Source organism: Enhydra lutris, unplaced genomic scaffold, assembly GCF_002288905.1.
Source record: "Enhydra lutris kenyoni isolate GAN:26980312 unplaced genomic scaffold, ASM228890v2 scaffoldscaffold5, whole genome shotgun sequence".
In the NCBI taxonomy this organism is placed as follows: domain Eukaryota; kingdom Metazoa; phylum Chordata; class Mammalia; order Carnivora; family Mustelidae; genus Enhydra; species Enhydra lutris.
Window position 1 is genome coordinate 809,922 of NW_019154089.1, and position 18,036 is coordinate 827,957.

The 18,036-nt window shown below is 37.0% G+C and overlaps 1 protein-coding gene across 1 annotated transcript in view; it reads left to right on the forward strand.

Moving 5' to 3' along the window:
• Positions 1 to 644: 644 nt before the first annotated feature.
• Positions 645 to 18,036, forward strand: part of LOC111140910 (prefoldin subunit 1) — a 68,257-nt gene continuing 50,865 nt past the window's right edge. Inside the window, exons 1-2 of the mRNA XM_022493172.1 lie at positions 645 to 707; positions 3,320 to 3,486. Of these exons, the coding sequence (XP_022348880.1) occupies positions 675 to 707; positions 3,320 to 3,486 (200 nt within the window). The 5' untranslated portion in view covers positions 645 to 674. The remainder of the gene's footprint in view (positions 708 to 3,319; positions 3,487 to 18,036) is intronic.

Here is an 18,036-nt window from a genome sequence, read left to right on the forward strand (position 1 = left end):
TCTGTATTATTATTATTTCTTCAAAATATTATTTGAGAAAGCATGAGGCACGAGCGGGACAGAGGTAGAGTCCAAAGCAGACTCCCTGATGAGTCGGGAACCCAAGGCAGGGCTCAATCCCAAGACCCCTGATATCATCACCCAAGCAGAAACCAACAGTCAGGACCTTTAAGCAACTGTGCCATCCAGGCACCCCAGAGATTCTGCATTGGTTTAGTAAATTTGGCCTCTTGAGAACCACTGTGTCTAGAAGGTCTTCCAAGAGATTTCGGTAGAAATAAATTCTTTGTTAGAATACTTCTACTAAAACTGCTGGACTTCTCCATACTGGCATGCCTGAAGCTGAGGCAGATTCTTCTACTTCCCCGAGAGCACAGGGTCCAGCTGAAGTAATGAACACCTGAAGAGGTTTGGGCCCAATGCACATTCAACTCTATTCACCGGGCACTAACGAAGCTATTTGTCAAAGCGCTTAAAACCACGCTGAGAATCTGCGTGCCCAGCCTGATAGATCACGTGAGGAAGACGTAATCTGTATCCGTAAGACTTCCAGAAGACCAGCTAGCCCGACTCGTGCGCAGGCGCAGAAGGAAGGGGGGACCGTCGAACCGCCAAGGCGCGCCCCTCCTCCACCTCTTTCTATCCTACTGCGCAGGCGCACCGAGTGAACAAAGATGGCGGCTCCCGTGGATCTGGAGTTAAAGAAGGTAAAAGAGGGTCCTGAGCCGCCACAGGCTTCTCTTTGGGAAGCTAAGGGGACTGTGGATAAGAATATCGAATGAGACTGGAGTCCTGAGGAAGGCAAGAGGCCACAGGGAACTGGGGAGTGATTTCCCAGAGTCCTGAGGCGGGACTAGGTCTCCTTAGGTTGGTGTGGGGGGCGAGCAACTCTTTCTGGGTAAGAGCCGGTTGGGCTGGTCTGGTTAAGTCTGGCGGGGAAATAGCTGCCCTGTCTTCTCGTTCCGAGCTCCAGAGCCGTTTCGTTGTGTGGAGGCTTCAGTTTCATAGTAAGACCTGAAGTAAGCGTTTCATATTCGAGCCCCTGCGGACTGCTTGCCTGAGCTGAGGCGTCTGTAATTCTAAATCCTCATTTGCTTTAAAAATTCCCAAGTCCACTCTGTGTTTTTACGCCACTTTTCTCGATCCCGTGCTTTGAAAGGTCGCAGTATCTACATGAAGTTCAAAGTTATTTTCAAAGCAACTTTAGTATCAGGGCTTTAACTCCCAGCCCTAGGCCCCCCACCCCCTTCTCCTTTTCTTGAAGGACTTGTCAAAAAAACCCGAAACAGGTCCGTAAAATTTTCCAGATAAAATCGATATCAGAAGGAATTGGGCTTCTCTCTTCAAACAGTTGCTTACAAATGTGCTGTTAGTCAAAAACGTATTCGCCATCTAAGGGTTGTAAGGGTAAGGATCCTGGACTTCATCTACTTTAAACCTGTACTTTTTCTAGAAAAGGAAACTGAGTTCCAGAGAAGATTTAGTCAAAAGTTGGAGCTAGAAACCACTATTCTCTACTTTCTCCGCACCTTTTGATTGTTTAGGTTCTTCAGAAGAGCAAATTTTATGCCTTAATACTTCTGGTCAAGCTTTGCATATGAAATAGGACAGCTGAGCGAGTTGTTGCTCCTAATAAATGAAGCTATTTGTTATTGCCCTGAGGATATATTTATGTGTAACTTGCTCTTTGTCTTCTTTTGAAACTTGTAAATTTAGTCTTTAAGGTGATGTTTTCTAATGCTGCAATATCTCAGCTTGAGCACTATACCAGCTTCCTTAGCAAAGTGTGTACAGGTCAGGTAATTTTACATGCAAAACAATTCATTTTAAGAATTCTTAACCAATTCTAAAAATTTACTTTTTTTTTCTGTTAAGAGTTGAGATGTAAGTCAGGGTTTAGTGAAAGAGCTAACAATAAAATACAGTTGTGAATGGTCTTACCTCCCAGTATTTGAATTTGTTATTAAGAAACCCCTGGACAATGAATGCAAACTAAGAAAATGATTGGAAACTTAAATTGGGTAGTTTTGACAGCTAATTAAATTAACTAAAAAAGAAACTTCTTGTTTAAAGGTTTTATCTTCTAATATCTTTATAAGGTCTTTTGTTGTTCTTGTTGTTGTTGGAGACTAATAGGAAATTTCAGGCACCTGCCTTCCCAAATCAGTTTCGGAAACCTACTAGTAGGGGAGAACAAAGTCAGAAAAATGTTTAGTAGCCTTTGCCATGTATTGCCGTTACAAATATTATTATTAAGGCATAAATTTGACAGCATCTGAAAGTCATTCCAGGCACTTAAACAAGAGTATCCAAAAATTGTTTATCTTTGAGTTAAGTGCACATGAGGGTCAAATTTGGCTTGGTATGTAGATGTGAAGATCATGATACAGTTCTCCCAATGCTTTGAATTTTTTTTGTTTTTTATCTTTTTCTCAAAAAATATTTGTAGTCTGAGTTTACTGTAGGCAGTAGAATAGAAACATCCTGAACTCGGGGGCGGAAGAAATGGATATAAGTACCTGCCTTTCCACCTAATAGTTGTTCAACCCTGTGCAAGTCACTTTTATCTCTAACAAATTTAGTTACTTTAACTTGTAAAGAGTGATGTTGAAACTGCCATCCCTAACTCATAGGATTATTGAGAAGAGTAAATGAGATATTATAATATTCCTTAATGTTCTCATATTAGTATTCCCTTGTTAGTATTTCAAACAAATGTGGGAAAGTGTTTTGAAACCTAGTCATGTAACACAAATGAAGTGAGTCTTACATTTGTGGTTCTTGTTTTGAATCTTAGGGTTTCATACTCTGACTCTCCCATTTATTGTTTTTTATTAGTCCTTGGATACCTGCTTTTTCATATATTATTTAATATGCATTTGTTCTGCTTCAAATAGATTGCATCTTTTGAGAACAGGTTAAGTTCATTATTTAGTATGGTGTCTTGATTGTTTACAATTATATTAACTTTTTTTTTCTTTAAAGATTTTATTTATTTATTTGATAGACAGAGATCACAAGTAGGCAGAGAGGCAGGCAGAGAGAGGGAGAGAGAGAGGAGGAAACAGGCTCCTTGCAGAGCAAAGAGCCCGATGCGGGACTCGATCCCAGGACCCTGAGATCATGACCTGAGCCAAAGGCAGAGGCTTAACCCACTGAGCCACCCAGGCGCCCAATTATATTGACTTTTACTGATGTTTGTGTCGGTAAATTTAACCACTTTGTCTCTGGTTAGCATGCTTTATTTTCATGTGTTTGGATTTGACTTGTGTTTCCTGTACATGTTTCACCCACTAAATCAAGGACTTGTTTTTATTAGGCCTTCACAGAGCTTCAAGCCAAAGTAATTGACACTCAACAGAAGGTGAAGCTTGCAGACATACAGATTGAACAGCTAAACAGAACGAAAAAGCATGCACATCTTACAGATACAGAGATTATGACTTTGGTAGATGAGACTAACATGTATGAAGGTGTAGGAAGAATGTAAGTAAAATATATCCTTAAGGGGCTTATTGTGGGAGGGTTTTTGTATAGAATTTGTTCATTTCAAAACTTGGGTTAAAGTATCATAGTAGTTGTAAGGATCATCTAGTCAATACCTCCTTTTAAAAAATGCTAGCTGAACCCCAGGTAGATGTGTTTAATTTTAGACTTTGAAGTACATTTCTTAAATATTTTCCTGTTCTTCTCTCTATGATCAGGTAGGTACTTAAGTGTGTAACTTTAATGACAAAAATATGATTTGTCATGAAAAGATGTTTATAGTATTTTGTGTGTGCAGATTTATTTAAGTAGTTGTAGTTTTAACTTCCCCTATCCTATCTGGTTTATTAGGAGTCATACAAATCCTTCATATTTTACATGTTTGACTGGTGTTGTAAAATAAAAATAGATTCATTTATCATTTAAATAAACTCATCCTAAAAAAAAATAAACTCATCCTATCATACATGAGAAATCAAGTAAACCAATTTCCCTTTTGCTTGTTCTAGTTGTTATTATCATTAACCACCCACACTGCACTTTTTTTTCTTTTAAGAAATATAGTACCCTTGTGAGGGAGAATAGATGTGCTTCGCCTTCTCTAAGCAGCAAATAAGGAATGGAAAAGCCCCTCACTACAGGTCACATTCCATTACAATGAGCTAAAAGGGGAAGACTGATTTTTTGTTTGTTTGTTTGTTTTAAGTGGGGAAGGTACAAGAGGGTTTTTCTGGAATTTGGTCTTTGAATATTATTTAGTAAGTGGACCGTTACTTCAAGTTTGGAGATCTTTTAGTTGAATGGAATTTGACCTCAGTCTTAGGATGACTTGTTTTGTGATTGATTTGAAGGAAGCATAACATGTGTAACATTTAGTAATGGCTTTGGAATGACATGAGAAGTGGGCCCTGCTCATGACTAGCTACTCCATTTCTTTCTGGAAAAGAGATAGATTATGATAAACTTAATGTGATTTGTTTTCTCAGGATAAACAATATATCACAAATAAATTTTATCTCTATAGTTCATATTTTTCATTTTAGCTTATTTTTAGAGGAAGAGACTTCCTCTAAAGAAACTTTGAGGGTTTGCTTACTGGGACATGAAAGAGTTGGAATGGTAACAAAGTAGAACCCTTGACTATCTATGTAGTATGAGGTGCATTGTTGGCATTCACTACAGGGTAATTTTATCCTTAATGTGAATACCCTTAGGTGTTAAAACAGTTATGCTTGCTTTTCCGTCATGTTTGTTAACATGTTGCACCTGGATTTCATGTCAGAGCATTAGCCTTTGCAACAGTTAAAGAATCTCTTTTTCCAAAAATAGAAAAACTTTTTTGACTGTCTTTGGCCTTTTGAGCTATAATGAAGTTGTTAGTTTTTTTTTTTTTTTAAAGATTTTATTGATTTATTTTGACAGACAGAGATCACAAATAGGCAGAGAAGCAGAGAGAGAGAGAGAGAGAGAGAGAGAGGAGGAAGCAGGCTCCCCGCCGAGCAGAGAGCCGGATGCGGGGCTCGATCCCAGGATCCTGGAATCATGACCTGAGCCGAAGGCAGAGGCTTTAACCCACTGAGCCACCCAGGCGCCCCGAAGTTGTTAGTTTTAATCAAAATAATTTACTAAACATTGTGCAGAAGTGCTAGGGTAGTTGCTTTTTTTGCAAACTGCCCTAAGTGCTACAAATAGGTTGTATTCCGTGCGAAGAAGTCTAGAATTAAAAGGCTAGGATATGATTCCTTAACAGTACAACAGCAGTAGTATTTCCGGAAGATTTATTTCATGTAAAAGAAATACATAGTTTTAAGTGTTTGGATAAAGTAGAACCTACATAGTTTCAAACTTTGGCTTTTAATTTGACTTTTATGCTTTTTGCATCCCATTGGGGTGCAAATTAGACCCTGCATTTAAGGGGCATTTAAGGTGAATAGTGTTTGTTGTTTGGCTAGAGTATTAGTGCCCTCCGGAAGAAAAGACTTGCTGAGTATTAGTCTAAGTATTAGTCTGGTCATGAAGATGGATGTTCTTCTTGATGCTAAACCTGAAATAACTATTTCTGAATTTATAGTCTTGAGTAATCTTGAGTATCATTGTGATTCACTTCTTTAGTTTCAGTCTTTATCTTAATTTTAACTTGTCCCTTCCTTTTTGAGTATTATTTGAGAATTCTAATTAGAATACTAATTTTTCTCAAGCGTTTGTTTTAAAACCATGAATTATAAAAGCCAAAACACTCCGTTTTTGTTTCAGAATCTGCAGTAGATTTGTGCCATCACTGAAATTCAGGCCTCATCATATCTTGCCTGGATTATTGCAATAGTATCTTAATTGTTCTTTCTGTCTTTATTCTCTCTGTCCAGATACAGTCTTCATACTTCTGCCAGAATTGATCACATCTGTATTTTTCATAAAATTCTTTGATCTGTTGTCCACAGGATAAAATCTGTACTTATTATCCTAGCATTCATGTTCATTCATAATCTGTCCTTAATGTATCCCCTACCCTCAAGTCCTGCCACCTTCTGTTCCCACGCTCAGAATAGCACATAAATTTCATGTCATGGACTTAACTTCTTGCTTTGATTTTGGGTTATCTGTTGAGAAGGAGTTTGAGTTTCATGTGGGCTTTAAACATGTTTTAGTTGATTAGTAATGGCTGTCATGGGTGAAGGTAGAAGAGTAGTAAGTAGCACACGTTCCAGAAATGGTTGTCCCTGCTTTTGTCACAGGGCTTTGTCACACACGTTTTTGTGCCTTCTTGCTTTTGCTCATTCTGTCCTTGGCCTGAAGTATTCCCTTTCTCTTGTGAAATTCTTATCCTTCGAGACATAGCTCATCTTCTCTGAAGATTTTTTCTGTCCTCCATGGCAGACTTACTCACACTTCTGGGTGATACAAGAGCTTTTGTTCCTGTGACTAGTACAGCAGAGAGAGAGAGAGAGAGATGATTGATTTCTAAGTGGGTCATTTTCCTCAACTAGATCGTCAGCTCTGTGAGACCATATACAGATTTATGTTTGTTTCCTCAGTTCTCACCATAATGTCTGGCACAAAATAGGTGTTAAGTGTGTCTTGATTTGAAATGAATAGGATTCTTTCTTTTGCCTAAAATAACTGCATTTTCTCTTATTTCTTTAGAAAGAAAATATGTTTGGAAAGTTGGACAATTAAGAATTAGGCTTTCTTCTGTTTTAAAATATTCCAGCAGAGGTGAAATTGTAAAAGTAATGTATTTTGATTAAGGTCAGAGGAGTTGTTTTTCACCAAAATTATGTTCTTTGATTGGACAGGATTAATTCTTTATTAAATCTACTGAGAAAGTTGACTAATTCTAAATGCCAACCATTTGCAGAGATGTTCATTCAGAATTGACGGAATAGAAGAACCTAAGCCTTTAGAATTATGCAGAGGGCAGTATAATCCTTAAAGAATAAAGGCTATTCTGTGCAGAATAATATCAATATAATAGTATTTTTTTTTACCTTTCTCATTTTCATATAGGATAGAAATCAGATTTTCCTTTACAGGGTATGTATTTAGTTTAACAAATCTTGCCAGCCTAGATGTCTTTCAAATCACAAGTATGGAGAAATTTGGTAGTGTTAAATACCTCTTATATATGGCTAATTTTCGTTTTAAACAAGGCGTGAATTGCTATATACTATAAGCTCTGCGTATTCGTTGCTCAAAGCTATAGTCCATCCAGTCACTTGGCATGTTTCCAGCACATTTTAGTTCTCTTACTTCATATTCTTTGGAGAGGCTGTTATGTAGCCTGATACTACTACCACCAATTTCTAGTTTGGCTACTTAAGCTGTTTGTGAGCTGACCTCACCATACTGCTTTGAGAACTATGATGAAAGTTACAACTGTGGAATGATCTGTCTGAATAGTTGCAAGTGTTTGTCTTTGCATCTTTCTAGCATGCAAGGAGGGAATAGACATAGTCCTCAAATACTACATGAATGTTTCTTGTATCTTTTTTTTTTCCTGAATAAGAACCAGTTTATAATGGTTTATGGGGGTTTTCTTCCCTTTTACTTTGCACATTAGAAAATAAGAGTTTTTTAAAAAATAAGAATTACATTTGAAAGTGCATGTAAAGGACATTTAACCATGCTGGTATTTGAAAGGACCATAATTAGAATAAATGTCAGACTTACTTTTATTAACAGTAGGTATGATCCTGACCCTGATGTCAAGTTTATTATTCTGTAATTTTAATGTCCTTTTACTGGAGCATTACATAAACTTTTTTTCAAAAGGGACAAATTAAGCTTTTAATTTTTTTAATATGGGAGGAACTTGAGTAGATTAGCCTTTGAGAAGAATGATTAGTGCCTTTTTAAAACTTGAACCTAACTAAAAATAACTTTGTACCATATTTAAACCAATTTAGGGGTATGCCACCATTCTGTGGGTATTTTTTACATTTAAGGAACTAAGAATGAACAATGCTATAAATCTACCAACTAGATAAGTGTCTAGCAATGCAGAAATTGCTGTTTGGGAGCGGTGTTGCTATTTCTACTTGTTGAAGTAATCTGATGGTTGATCTCCAATGGTTGAAAGATCCAGAAATGTAAAACCTAAGATAAATGTGGCACAGGTAGAAAGTAAAAACAGTAGATATATTCCTGATAGGTAACAAATTAATATCAGCAACAAAAATCTAAACGGTTGAGCAACTTTTCAACTATTTAGGATGTAGTAATCTGAAGTCTCCATGACAGCTTGTTTGAAATGCCCTTTGTTTAGAATACTGTGTTGCTTTTGTTGTGATTTTAATTGTTAGTTTGGATGTTGACCTGTAATCTGAAGCCAAGTTGAAATATTTGCTCTTTCTGTGTTTCGTTATGTTAAATATTAATAGAAAGGGACATAGTCATGGTGCCTCAAGTTTTGCAACAATTTTATGATTTCGTGTAGCTGTAGAGTTGGTATTCCAGTCAATTTGGGGTAATTTTAAAGCTGACAAAATAGTACTAGATTAAGAAATAAACCACAAATCCTGGTGCAGTAAATATTGTTGATGTTATAGTAAAAATTGTTAGGTATTGTTCTTACTGGAATTGAGTTTGGATATTTTATTTAGTGCTTGCTGTAAGAAAAAAGTGCACATTACTTTTGTTATGAGAGCACACTGCAGGTACAAATTTATCAGCTCCTTGTATACTCTTTTTAAAGGTAGTAATCTGTATTTTAGAAAAAAATGAAGCAAAGATAACTAAAGAGTTCTAATTACCTTTGAAAATTATTTTGTTTTTTTAGATTTCATTTTAAAGGAGGAGGAGTTCTGATGTTGAACTGCTTTTACTAATAGAATGTGACCCACCCTTTTTGTGTTTTTATACGGAGCCATTTAAAGTCCTGACTTACATTGCTCAGAGTTCTAAAGGGAAAAAAAAACAACTTTTCTGTTGTGCAGGGAAAAATGACTTCAGTCTTGTTGATGCTGAGTATGTATATGACCCCAGATGTGCACACTCTCCTCTTTCACAGATGTGGTACTCTAGGGAGAGGAGATTTTTGAGTAATATTCTTAATTTCCTTAAGTTGTCAATGATTTAAAAACTCAAGTGTTGATTATAACTGCTGTATGGCTATGTAGAATGACATCACTGTTTTTGTGCCAGGGGAAGTTAACAAACATTTGTGTAGGAATTACATAGCTGTGTTTTTTTTTTTTTTAGAGGAGTATTTTTTTTTTTTTAAGATTTTATTTATTTATTTGACAGAGAGAAATCACAAGCAGGCAGAGAGGCAGGCAGAGAGAGAGGAGGAAGCAGGCCCTGCTGAGCAGAGAGCCCGATGCGGGGCTCGATCCCAGGACCCTGAGATCATGACCTGAGCCGAAGGCAGCGGCTTAACCCACTGAGCCACCCAGGCGCCCCTAGAGGAGTATTTTTAATAATTCTTTCCCTTCTTCCCCTCCCATGTCGTCCAGAATCCAGGCTGTCTCACTGAAACACAGGAAATTATTTTCAAAAATTGTTGTGCTAATTAGGAGTTTATTGTAAAAAAGGAAAAGAAGTCTGTTATACTTTCCTTGGGATGTACAAACATGCTAAAATAAAATTTTTATTTAATGTGTCCTTGTAGGGTTACTTATTTTAGGCTGGAACTTGATTTAAAAATGTAAATGTAATTGATTCATTTGGTTACTTGGAGGACTTGGCTTTTGCATTTCCTGACATCAAAAGGACTATTTTTTTTTTTTTTAAACTGGCAAAGGATTAAACAAGACCTGCTTTTGTTGCATGAAAGTAGCAATTACTCAGCAACACAAGAGGATACTACAGTGTATTCCAGTTGGTGATAAGGATTGATTTAGTAAACTGAAGGAAGGGTGAAAAGTACCATTACCTTGTTGTTCCTATGTAAATAAAAATTAAGGTAGCATTAACCTTGAACTTTACTTTGTCATTGGGGAATTGTTTGCTGCACCTGACTTCAGCTGAATTTCTCTGAAATGAAAAACAATCAATCAGTTTTTTTTTTAAATATTGTATTTATTTATTTGACAGAGAGACACAGCGAGAGAGGGAACACAAGCAGGGGGAGTGAGAGAGGGAGAAGCAGGCTTCCCACCAAACCGGGAGCCTGATGCGGGGCTCGATCCCAGAACCCTGGGATCATGACCTGAGCCGAAGGCAGACGCTTAACGACTGAGCCATCCAGGTGCCCCCAATCAATCAGTTTTAAGCTGTACCAAGAATTTTCTGATTTTAGCTGCCACTTATCTCATAATGGCAAATTTAGGAACAACTTGCTATCTAATCTTTTTGAGAGAGGACTGAAATGGTTGTGTCAAGGAACATAATCTGCTTACTGAAACATCCAAAAGGAGCTCAGAAAAAATATTGACCTAGAAGATGAAAGTCAGTCTGTGTATGTGAACACACACTTGATAGTAACTTCTTAGTATTCTTTCTAATTCCTTGTATCAAGAATTGCTGTGAGCTACAAATACCCTTTGCCCAGAAGGAATGATTAGGATTGCAGTTTGTTGCATGCACCATTAGTGCATGTGGTTTTGTGAAGAATGTATGCTCAATTTATTTTTAGCATTTAAGTTCGAATAGACATGTCTGAGGGAATGTTCGCATATTGTACCGGCCAGGAACTCTCATTACTATCTCTTGTTTTGAGGAAGGTCAGCTGCCTTGAAATGGACCAGATTATTTGGAAGACACTGTTCCCCTGGCTTTGAAAAAGAGTTGAAATGTTCTCATATCAAAATTTGCACAGCAGCAAGAGTCCAGTATTAAACATGTATCTTTAAATAAGAGCATGACTGCCCTAAACTGAGCCTTTTACATTGTTTGGCTCAGGGTAAAAAGATTTGAATCGCAGTATACACCCTGTATGTGTTTGACGGAGTCTTGCATTTGTGGCAAAATATATTTATATTCCTCTGACTTTTCTGCTTTTGTACCAGGAGTCTTCTGTTCTGTTTATGTCCTTCAGTACTCACTGGATAGTAATTTTTAATATCCAGTGGTTATGTTTCGGTGTTACATTTTAACCTTATAGTAAAATAAAGATCACATCTTGGAAAAAGTTGTAGCAAATCTTGATGATTATATGTGGATATGTTTGGGGTTTGATGAGGCTAGAATAAAAGTGGTAAACATCAGAGGTGATTATTTACCGGAATACTTAGAATACCAAATAGTGACCAAAAATAAACATCATGTTTAAAATAGATTAACATACTACTGCTTCCATTTTAGGAGTGATGGTTTGATTTAAAAATACACAGTGATTTCTAATTAGTACAAATTAAAAATACACAGTGATTTCTAATTAGTACAAATTGAACCTAGCAGTGTGTGAGTTACTCATCTAGAAGAAGAGATATTTACATGGACCTGGGTTCCTGAAGGGACATTGGTCCTCTAATAATTCCAGTGAATTCTCAGTCCTCATTTAATTTGACCTATCAGTAGCATTTATTCCCAATGGTCTTGCTTCCCTTGTTGAAGCCTTTTCTTCCTTTGGCTTCTAGGATATCACCTCTTGGTTTTCCTTTTATTTTACCGGCCATTCCTTCTCTTTCTCCTTTACTGTTTCTTTTTCTTTCCCATTTCCAATTTTTTTTTTTTTTTTGAGATTTTATTTATTTATTTTGACAGAGAGAGAGACAGTGAGAGCAGGAACAGAAGCAGGGGGAGTGGAAGAGGGAGAAGAAGGCTTCCTGCTGGGCTTGATGCTGGGCTCCATCCCAGGACCCTGGGATAATGACCTGAGCTGAAGACAGACTTAATGACTGAGCCACCCAGGCAACCCCCACCCCCCGCCCCATTTCCAAATTTTAGATTGCACTTAGGCTCAGCTTTTTAAATTTCTTTTCTCTTGTCTATACTCAGTCTCTTAGTGATCTCATCGAGGCTTATCTCTTTAAGTGCCTTTTTATATGCTGGCAACTCCCAGATTTTTATCTTTAGCTTAGACCCCTTCCCTGAACTCCAAACTTGTATATCCACCTGCCTCCTTTATTCTCCATTTGATGGTCTAATAAGCATCTTAAAATTAACTTGACCAAAATAAAATTCTCACTGTTCACGAGTAAACCAGTTCCTCCCTACAGTCTTCTTCATTTCAGTAGATGGCTTTCGGTCCTTCCACATTTTATAGTCATCCTTGACTCCTCTCTTTCAGTCTGACACTCAGTCCTTTAGCAAAGACTGTCTTTAACTTTGGTCCAGAACCTGAACATTTCTATTTACCACTACCCTGATCTCAGCTACCATCATATTGCAGAGCTTCCTATCTGGACTCCCTGCTTTCATCCTTACCACTTTATAGGTGTTCTCAACTGAGTGCCCAGAGTGATCCTTTCAAAACATGTTTGATCACTGTAGTCAGAACCTTCAGATGATTATTATTGAAAAAGGAAGGGCTCTGCAGTTGCTGATCTCTCTGGAGTTGCTTTCTTCGATATGTCTCCTGTACACCTTTCTCTTCCTTGAGGCCTTTATTAAAAAGGCCTATATAACCATCCTATTTAAAATTGTGCACTTACTTTGACCCCCAGTCTCTTGCCTCTTGTACTCTCCTTTGTTGTCTATTTTTCTCTATAGCATGCATAACCATCTGGCATACCATAGTACTAATTATCCATTTTTCTTAAGTAAACTTTATTGATATATAAAATATATAGTAAAATACTCATTTTTAAGAATACAGTTAGATGAATTTTGACAACTGTAACTATCACTCCAGTCATAATAGAACATTTTTGTCAAAAATTCCTTCTTCTCCCAAGTCATTTCTTCCCTCCCCCAAGTTCTCTAGCCAGTTGATAATCTGATTTATATCAATGTAGATTAATTTTGCGTATTTTAGAACTTCATATGGAATGTGTGTGTGTTTGTGTGTATAATCATTATAGAATGTACTCCTTTGCATGGTTTCTTTCATTAAGCCCAATGCTTCTGAGATTTATCAGTGTTGTGTGTATCAGGCTTCCTATGCTGAGCTGCAGTTTTACTTCTTTACTCTTGCCTTTGCCCTCTTTGTGCTTGCCAGCTTTATCTTCCGGTTGGCTGTAGGAGTTCCAAATACCTCATTCAGATGTGACAACATGAGGTAGAAAGTATCATGTTTTCTATGTCACATTTGTAGGAGCAAAGAAATCTTTCCCAGAAATCTTCAAAAGGGCCACCTCTCACATTTCATGACAAGAACTGAACCACGTGCTTAGACTTAAATTTTGGGGGATGGGACTGCCATGATTGGGTAAGACCAATCAAGATTCACCCCGGGATTCACTCCCCTGAGTCACTTGGGATAGTTGAGGGTCTCTGAACAAAATTTGGGTTCTATCAACAAAGAAGAAGAATGGATATTGGGTAGCCAACCAGTAGTATCTACTAAAATCATCAGCAGGTATTTTTACAGTGACCAATAGTGGAGGGCTAGCTACATGAAAACTGTTGGTAATATATGTAGGATGAATTAGGGAGAGTTTAATCAGGGAATACAGAAGGAAGCTATTGATAGAATTCAGGAGTGTAATTATAAGGGCATAAGTTAAGGTGGCGGAAGTGGATGGAGAGGAAAAGAATCAGTATGAAAGAAAATGATGAGTCAGTGATATATTGGGAATATAGAAGGTACAAGGAAGATAGATATTTGCAGGTTTGAGACTTAGGTGAGTGGACAAGTGGTGGTGATAGCCGAAGTTGAAATGGGGAAACTGCTTTTAGGGAATGTTGGTATGGGTAGGTAGAAGGAGTTTAATTTGGGACATGTTGAGCTTGAGATGTGGAACATACAATTAGAAATGACAGATGATGCAGAGATAGTGCAGGTGATGGGAGTGATTTTATTTTGCGGGCCATTAGCCGAGTTGAAGCCTTGAAAATAAATGAGTTCTTGGAGGGACTTTGGGTAGAGATTGCTTAGTAGATAGCCTTCCATAATGCTTAAATACTGGTCCTGGAAGAGAAGAGGAAGGGGTGTGTGTATTTAGGGATATAGTAGTTGATGAGGGGAACACAGTATAGTACTAAGATGTAACAGCATCTCTCAGAGTTAGATTTGAGCGTACTGTATTCTGCAGATTTCTTTTGCCTAAGGTATGGCAGGTCTGGGTGCTCTATTTCTGGATTATAATCTGAAACTATGTTATTTTGTTGCTCAAATAGTTCCACTTTGACATTGATTCTTTTAGGTTGTCTCCAACTTGTCCCCAACCTTTTGTTATTTGTTTCTTTTAGAGGGAGAGAGTAAGCTAGCACGTGCACACACAAATGCTTGGTAGGGGGAAGGGCAGAGGGAGAGGGAATCTTAAGCAAACTCCACACCTGATGGGATCTCACGACCCATGAAATCATGACCTGAGCTGAAATCAAGGGTCAGATGCTTAACCAACTGAGATACACAAGGATTTAAGGATGAATAATATTGTGTATATATACCACATTTTCTTTATCCATCCATTAATGGACACAGGTTGCTTCCATGTCCTGGCTAATGTAAATAGTGGTACAGTGAGCATGGAGTGGATATCTTTTCAAATTGGTGTTTTCATTTTCTTTGGACAAATACCCAGAACTAGAATTGTTGGATCATACGGTAGTTCTATTTTTACTTTTTGAGGAACCTCCATAATATTTTTTATAGTGTTTACAGCAATTTATAATTCCATCTGCAGTGCCTAAGGCTTCCCTTTTCTCCTTGTCCTTGCCAACACTTGCTATTTCATGTGTTTTGGTAATAGCCATTCTCATAGATTTGTGGTGATATCTCATTGTGGTTTGATTTACATTTCCTTAATGATTAGTGATGTTGAGTACCTTTTCATGTACATGTTGGCCATCCTCTGTCTTTGGAAAAATGTGTATCTAGATCCTCTGCCCATTGTTAAATGAGGGTTGTTTTCTTTTTGTTATGTTGTGAGAGTTCTTTTTTATCTTTTTTGGGTATTAACACCCTATCATATATTTGTGAGACTGACGCGCTGCCTACTGCGCTAAGGAGGCACCTAACACCCTATCATATATTTGATTTGCAAGTATTTTCTCCCACTTGAAAGTTGCCTTTTCATTTATTTTCTTGGCTGCATAGAAGCTTTTTGGTTTGACGTAGTCCCCCTTACATATTTTTGCATTTGTTGCCCAAGTTTTCTTCTGGGAGTTTTATGGTTCAGATCTTAAGTTCAAGTCTTTAATCCATTTTGAATTGATTTTCGTGCATACTGTAAGATAGTGTTACAGTTTAATTCTTTTCATATGGCTGTCCACTTTTCCCAACACCATTTATTGAAAAGACTGTCATTTCCTCAATGTATATTCTTGGTTACCTTGTTGTAAATTAATTGAGCGTGTATATGTAGGTTTGTTTCTGAGGTTTCTATTTTGTTTTGTTGATCTGTATATGCTTTTAGGCTAGTACTGTATTTGATTGCTATAGGTTTGTAATATAGTTTAAAATTAGGAAGCATGACACCTCCCCCTTTGTTAGATTGCTTTGGATATTTGGGGCCTTTGATGGTTGTATACAACTTTTAGGATTGTTTGTTGCAGTTCTGTGAAAAATACCATCAGAGTTTTGATGGGGAATGCATTAAATCTATAGATTGCTTTGGGGAGTGTGGACATTTTAACAATATTTGTTCTTTTGGTTCATGAGCATGGACTGTATTTCCATTTGTATTTCCTCAGTTTCTTTGATCAGTGTTTTATAGTTTTCAGAGTACAGGTTTTTCATCCCCTTGGTTAAGTTTATTCCTAGGTATTTTATTATTTTGGGGGCAATTATTAACGGGATTGTGTCTTAACATCTCTTTCTCCTACTTCATTATTAGTGTGTAGATATGCAACAGATTTCTGTACATTGATTTTGGAGTTTTTAATTTTTGTTTTTTCTTTTTTTATGTTAGTTTTGTGACCTGCAGCCTTACAGAGGTCATTTGTTCTAATAGTTGTTTGGTAGAGTCTTTAGGGTTTTCTGTTTATAGTATTATGTCATTTTACAGATAGTGAAAGTTTTACTGTTTCCTTACTAATTTGGATGCCTTTTATTCCTTTCTCTTGTCTGATTGCTGTGGCTAGAACTTCCAGTACTGTTAAATAAAAGTGGTGAGAGTGGACATTCTTGTCTTGTTCCTGATCTTAGGGGAAATCTCTCCATTTTTCACCATTGAGTATGATGTTAGCTGTGGGTTTTTGATATATCGCCTTTATTTTGTTGAGGTATGTTTCCTCTAAGCCTACTTTGTTTCAAGGTTTGCATCATGAATGTGTGTGTGTGTTTTAAGATTTTAATTTATTTGAGAGAGAGAGAGAGAGAACAAGCAGGGGGAGTGGGAGAGGAAGAAGCAGGCCTCTCGCTGAGCAGGGAGCCCGTTGTGGGCCTCAATCTCAGGATCCGTGGGATCGTGACCGGAGCCGAAGGCAGATGCTTACTGACTGAGCCACCCAGGTGCCCTGTGACTGTGTTTTATCCTTCGTCAGGTGCTTTTTCTACATATATCGAATGATAATGTTCTTATCCTTTCTTTTATTGTTAATGTGATGTATCACAGTGATTTGCAAATATTGAGCCACTCTTGGCATCCTGGGAATAAATCTGACTTGATCATGGTGACTGATTTTTAAAAAATTATTGTTGGATTCGATTTGCTAATATTTTATTGAGGATTTTTGTATAGATGTTCATGAGAGATGGTGGCCTATAATTCCCTTTTTTTGTAGTTTCTTTATCTAGTTTTGGTATGGGGGTAATGCTGGTCCCAGAATGAATTTGGAAGTTTCCCTTCCTTTTCTGTTTTTTGGAATAGATTCTTCTTTAAATGTTGGGAAGAATTCACCTATGAAGTTCTCCAGTCATGGACTTTTGTTTGTTGGGATTTTTTTTGATTTTTTGATTCAATTTCATTGCTGGTAATTGGTCTGTTCAAATTTTCTGTTTCTTCCTGATACAGTTTTGGGAAGTTATATGTTTCTAGGAGTTTATCCTTTTCTTCTAGGTTGTCCAATTTGTTGGCTTATAATTTTTCATCTCATTCTCTTATAATCCTTTGTCTTTCTGTAGAGTCGGTTTTTATTTCTCCTCTTTCATTTCTGATTTTATTTGAGTCTTTTTTCTCTTATTTATTTATTTACATTTTTTAAAATGAGTCTGGCTAAAGGTTTATCTTTTTTTTTAAGATTTTTATTTATTTGAAAGAGAGAGATAAATTCCTTTAACTTTTGTGTGTCCAGGAAACTCCTTATCTTTCCTTCTATTCTGGGAAATTCTTTATCTCTCTTTTTGGGATAGAGAAAAACCTGGTTGCAGGTTTTTTTTCTTTCATTGTTTTGAATATATCGTTCCATTCCCTTCTGGTCTGCCAAGTTTCTGCTGAAAAGTCATTTGATAGTCTTACAGGTTTTTCCTTGTTTGTAACTGTTTTCTCTTGATGATTTAAAATTTTCTCTTCATCACTACTTTTTGCCATTTTATTATTTTTTATTATTTATTTTTACTTTTTGCCATTTTAATTACTTGTGTCGTTGTGTGGACCTCCTTGGGTTGCTTTTGTTGGGGGCTCTCTGTGCCTTCTGGACCTGGATTTCTGTTTTCTTCCCCAGACTGGAGAAACTTTCAACTATTTCTTCAAATAAATTTTCTGCCCCCTTTTCTCTTTCTCCTTCTGGGATCCCTATAATGTGAATGTTATTATACTTGATGGTGTCACTGAGTTCCCAAAGTCTTCATTTATTATTGTTACTTTTTTCTTCCCTGTTCAGCTTGATTGCTTTCCATTACTCTGCTTCCAGGTCACTGATTCCTTCTTCTGCTTCCTCTAGTCTACTATTTATTCTGTCTGGTTTGTTTTTAATTTCAGTTATTGAATTCTTCATCTCTGGTTAATTTTACATTTTCTTTCTCTTTGTTGAGGGTGTCTCCACTCTTTTCTCCACAGAGTGTCTTTCTAACCATTACTTTAAGTTCCTCATCAGACATATTACTTACCTCCATTTCATTTAGCTCTCTTGCTGTGATACTGTCCTGTTCTTTGATTTGTGGCATACTCCCTTGTCTCCTCACTT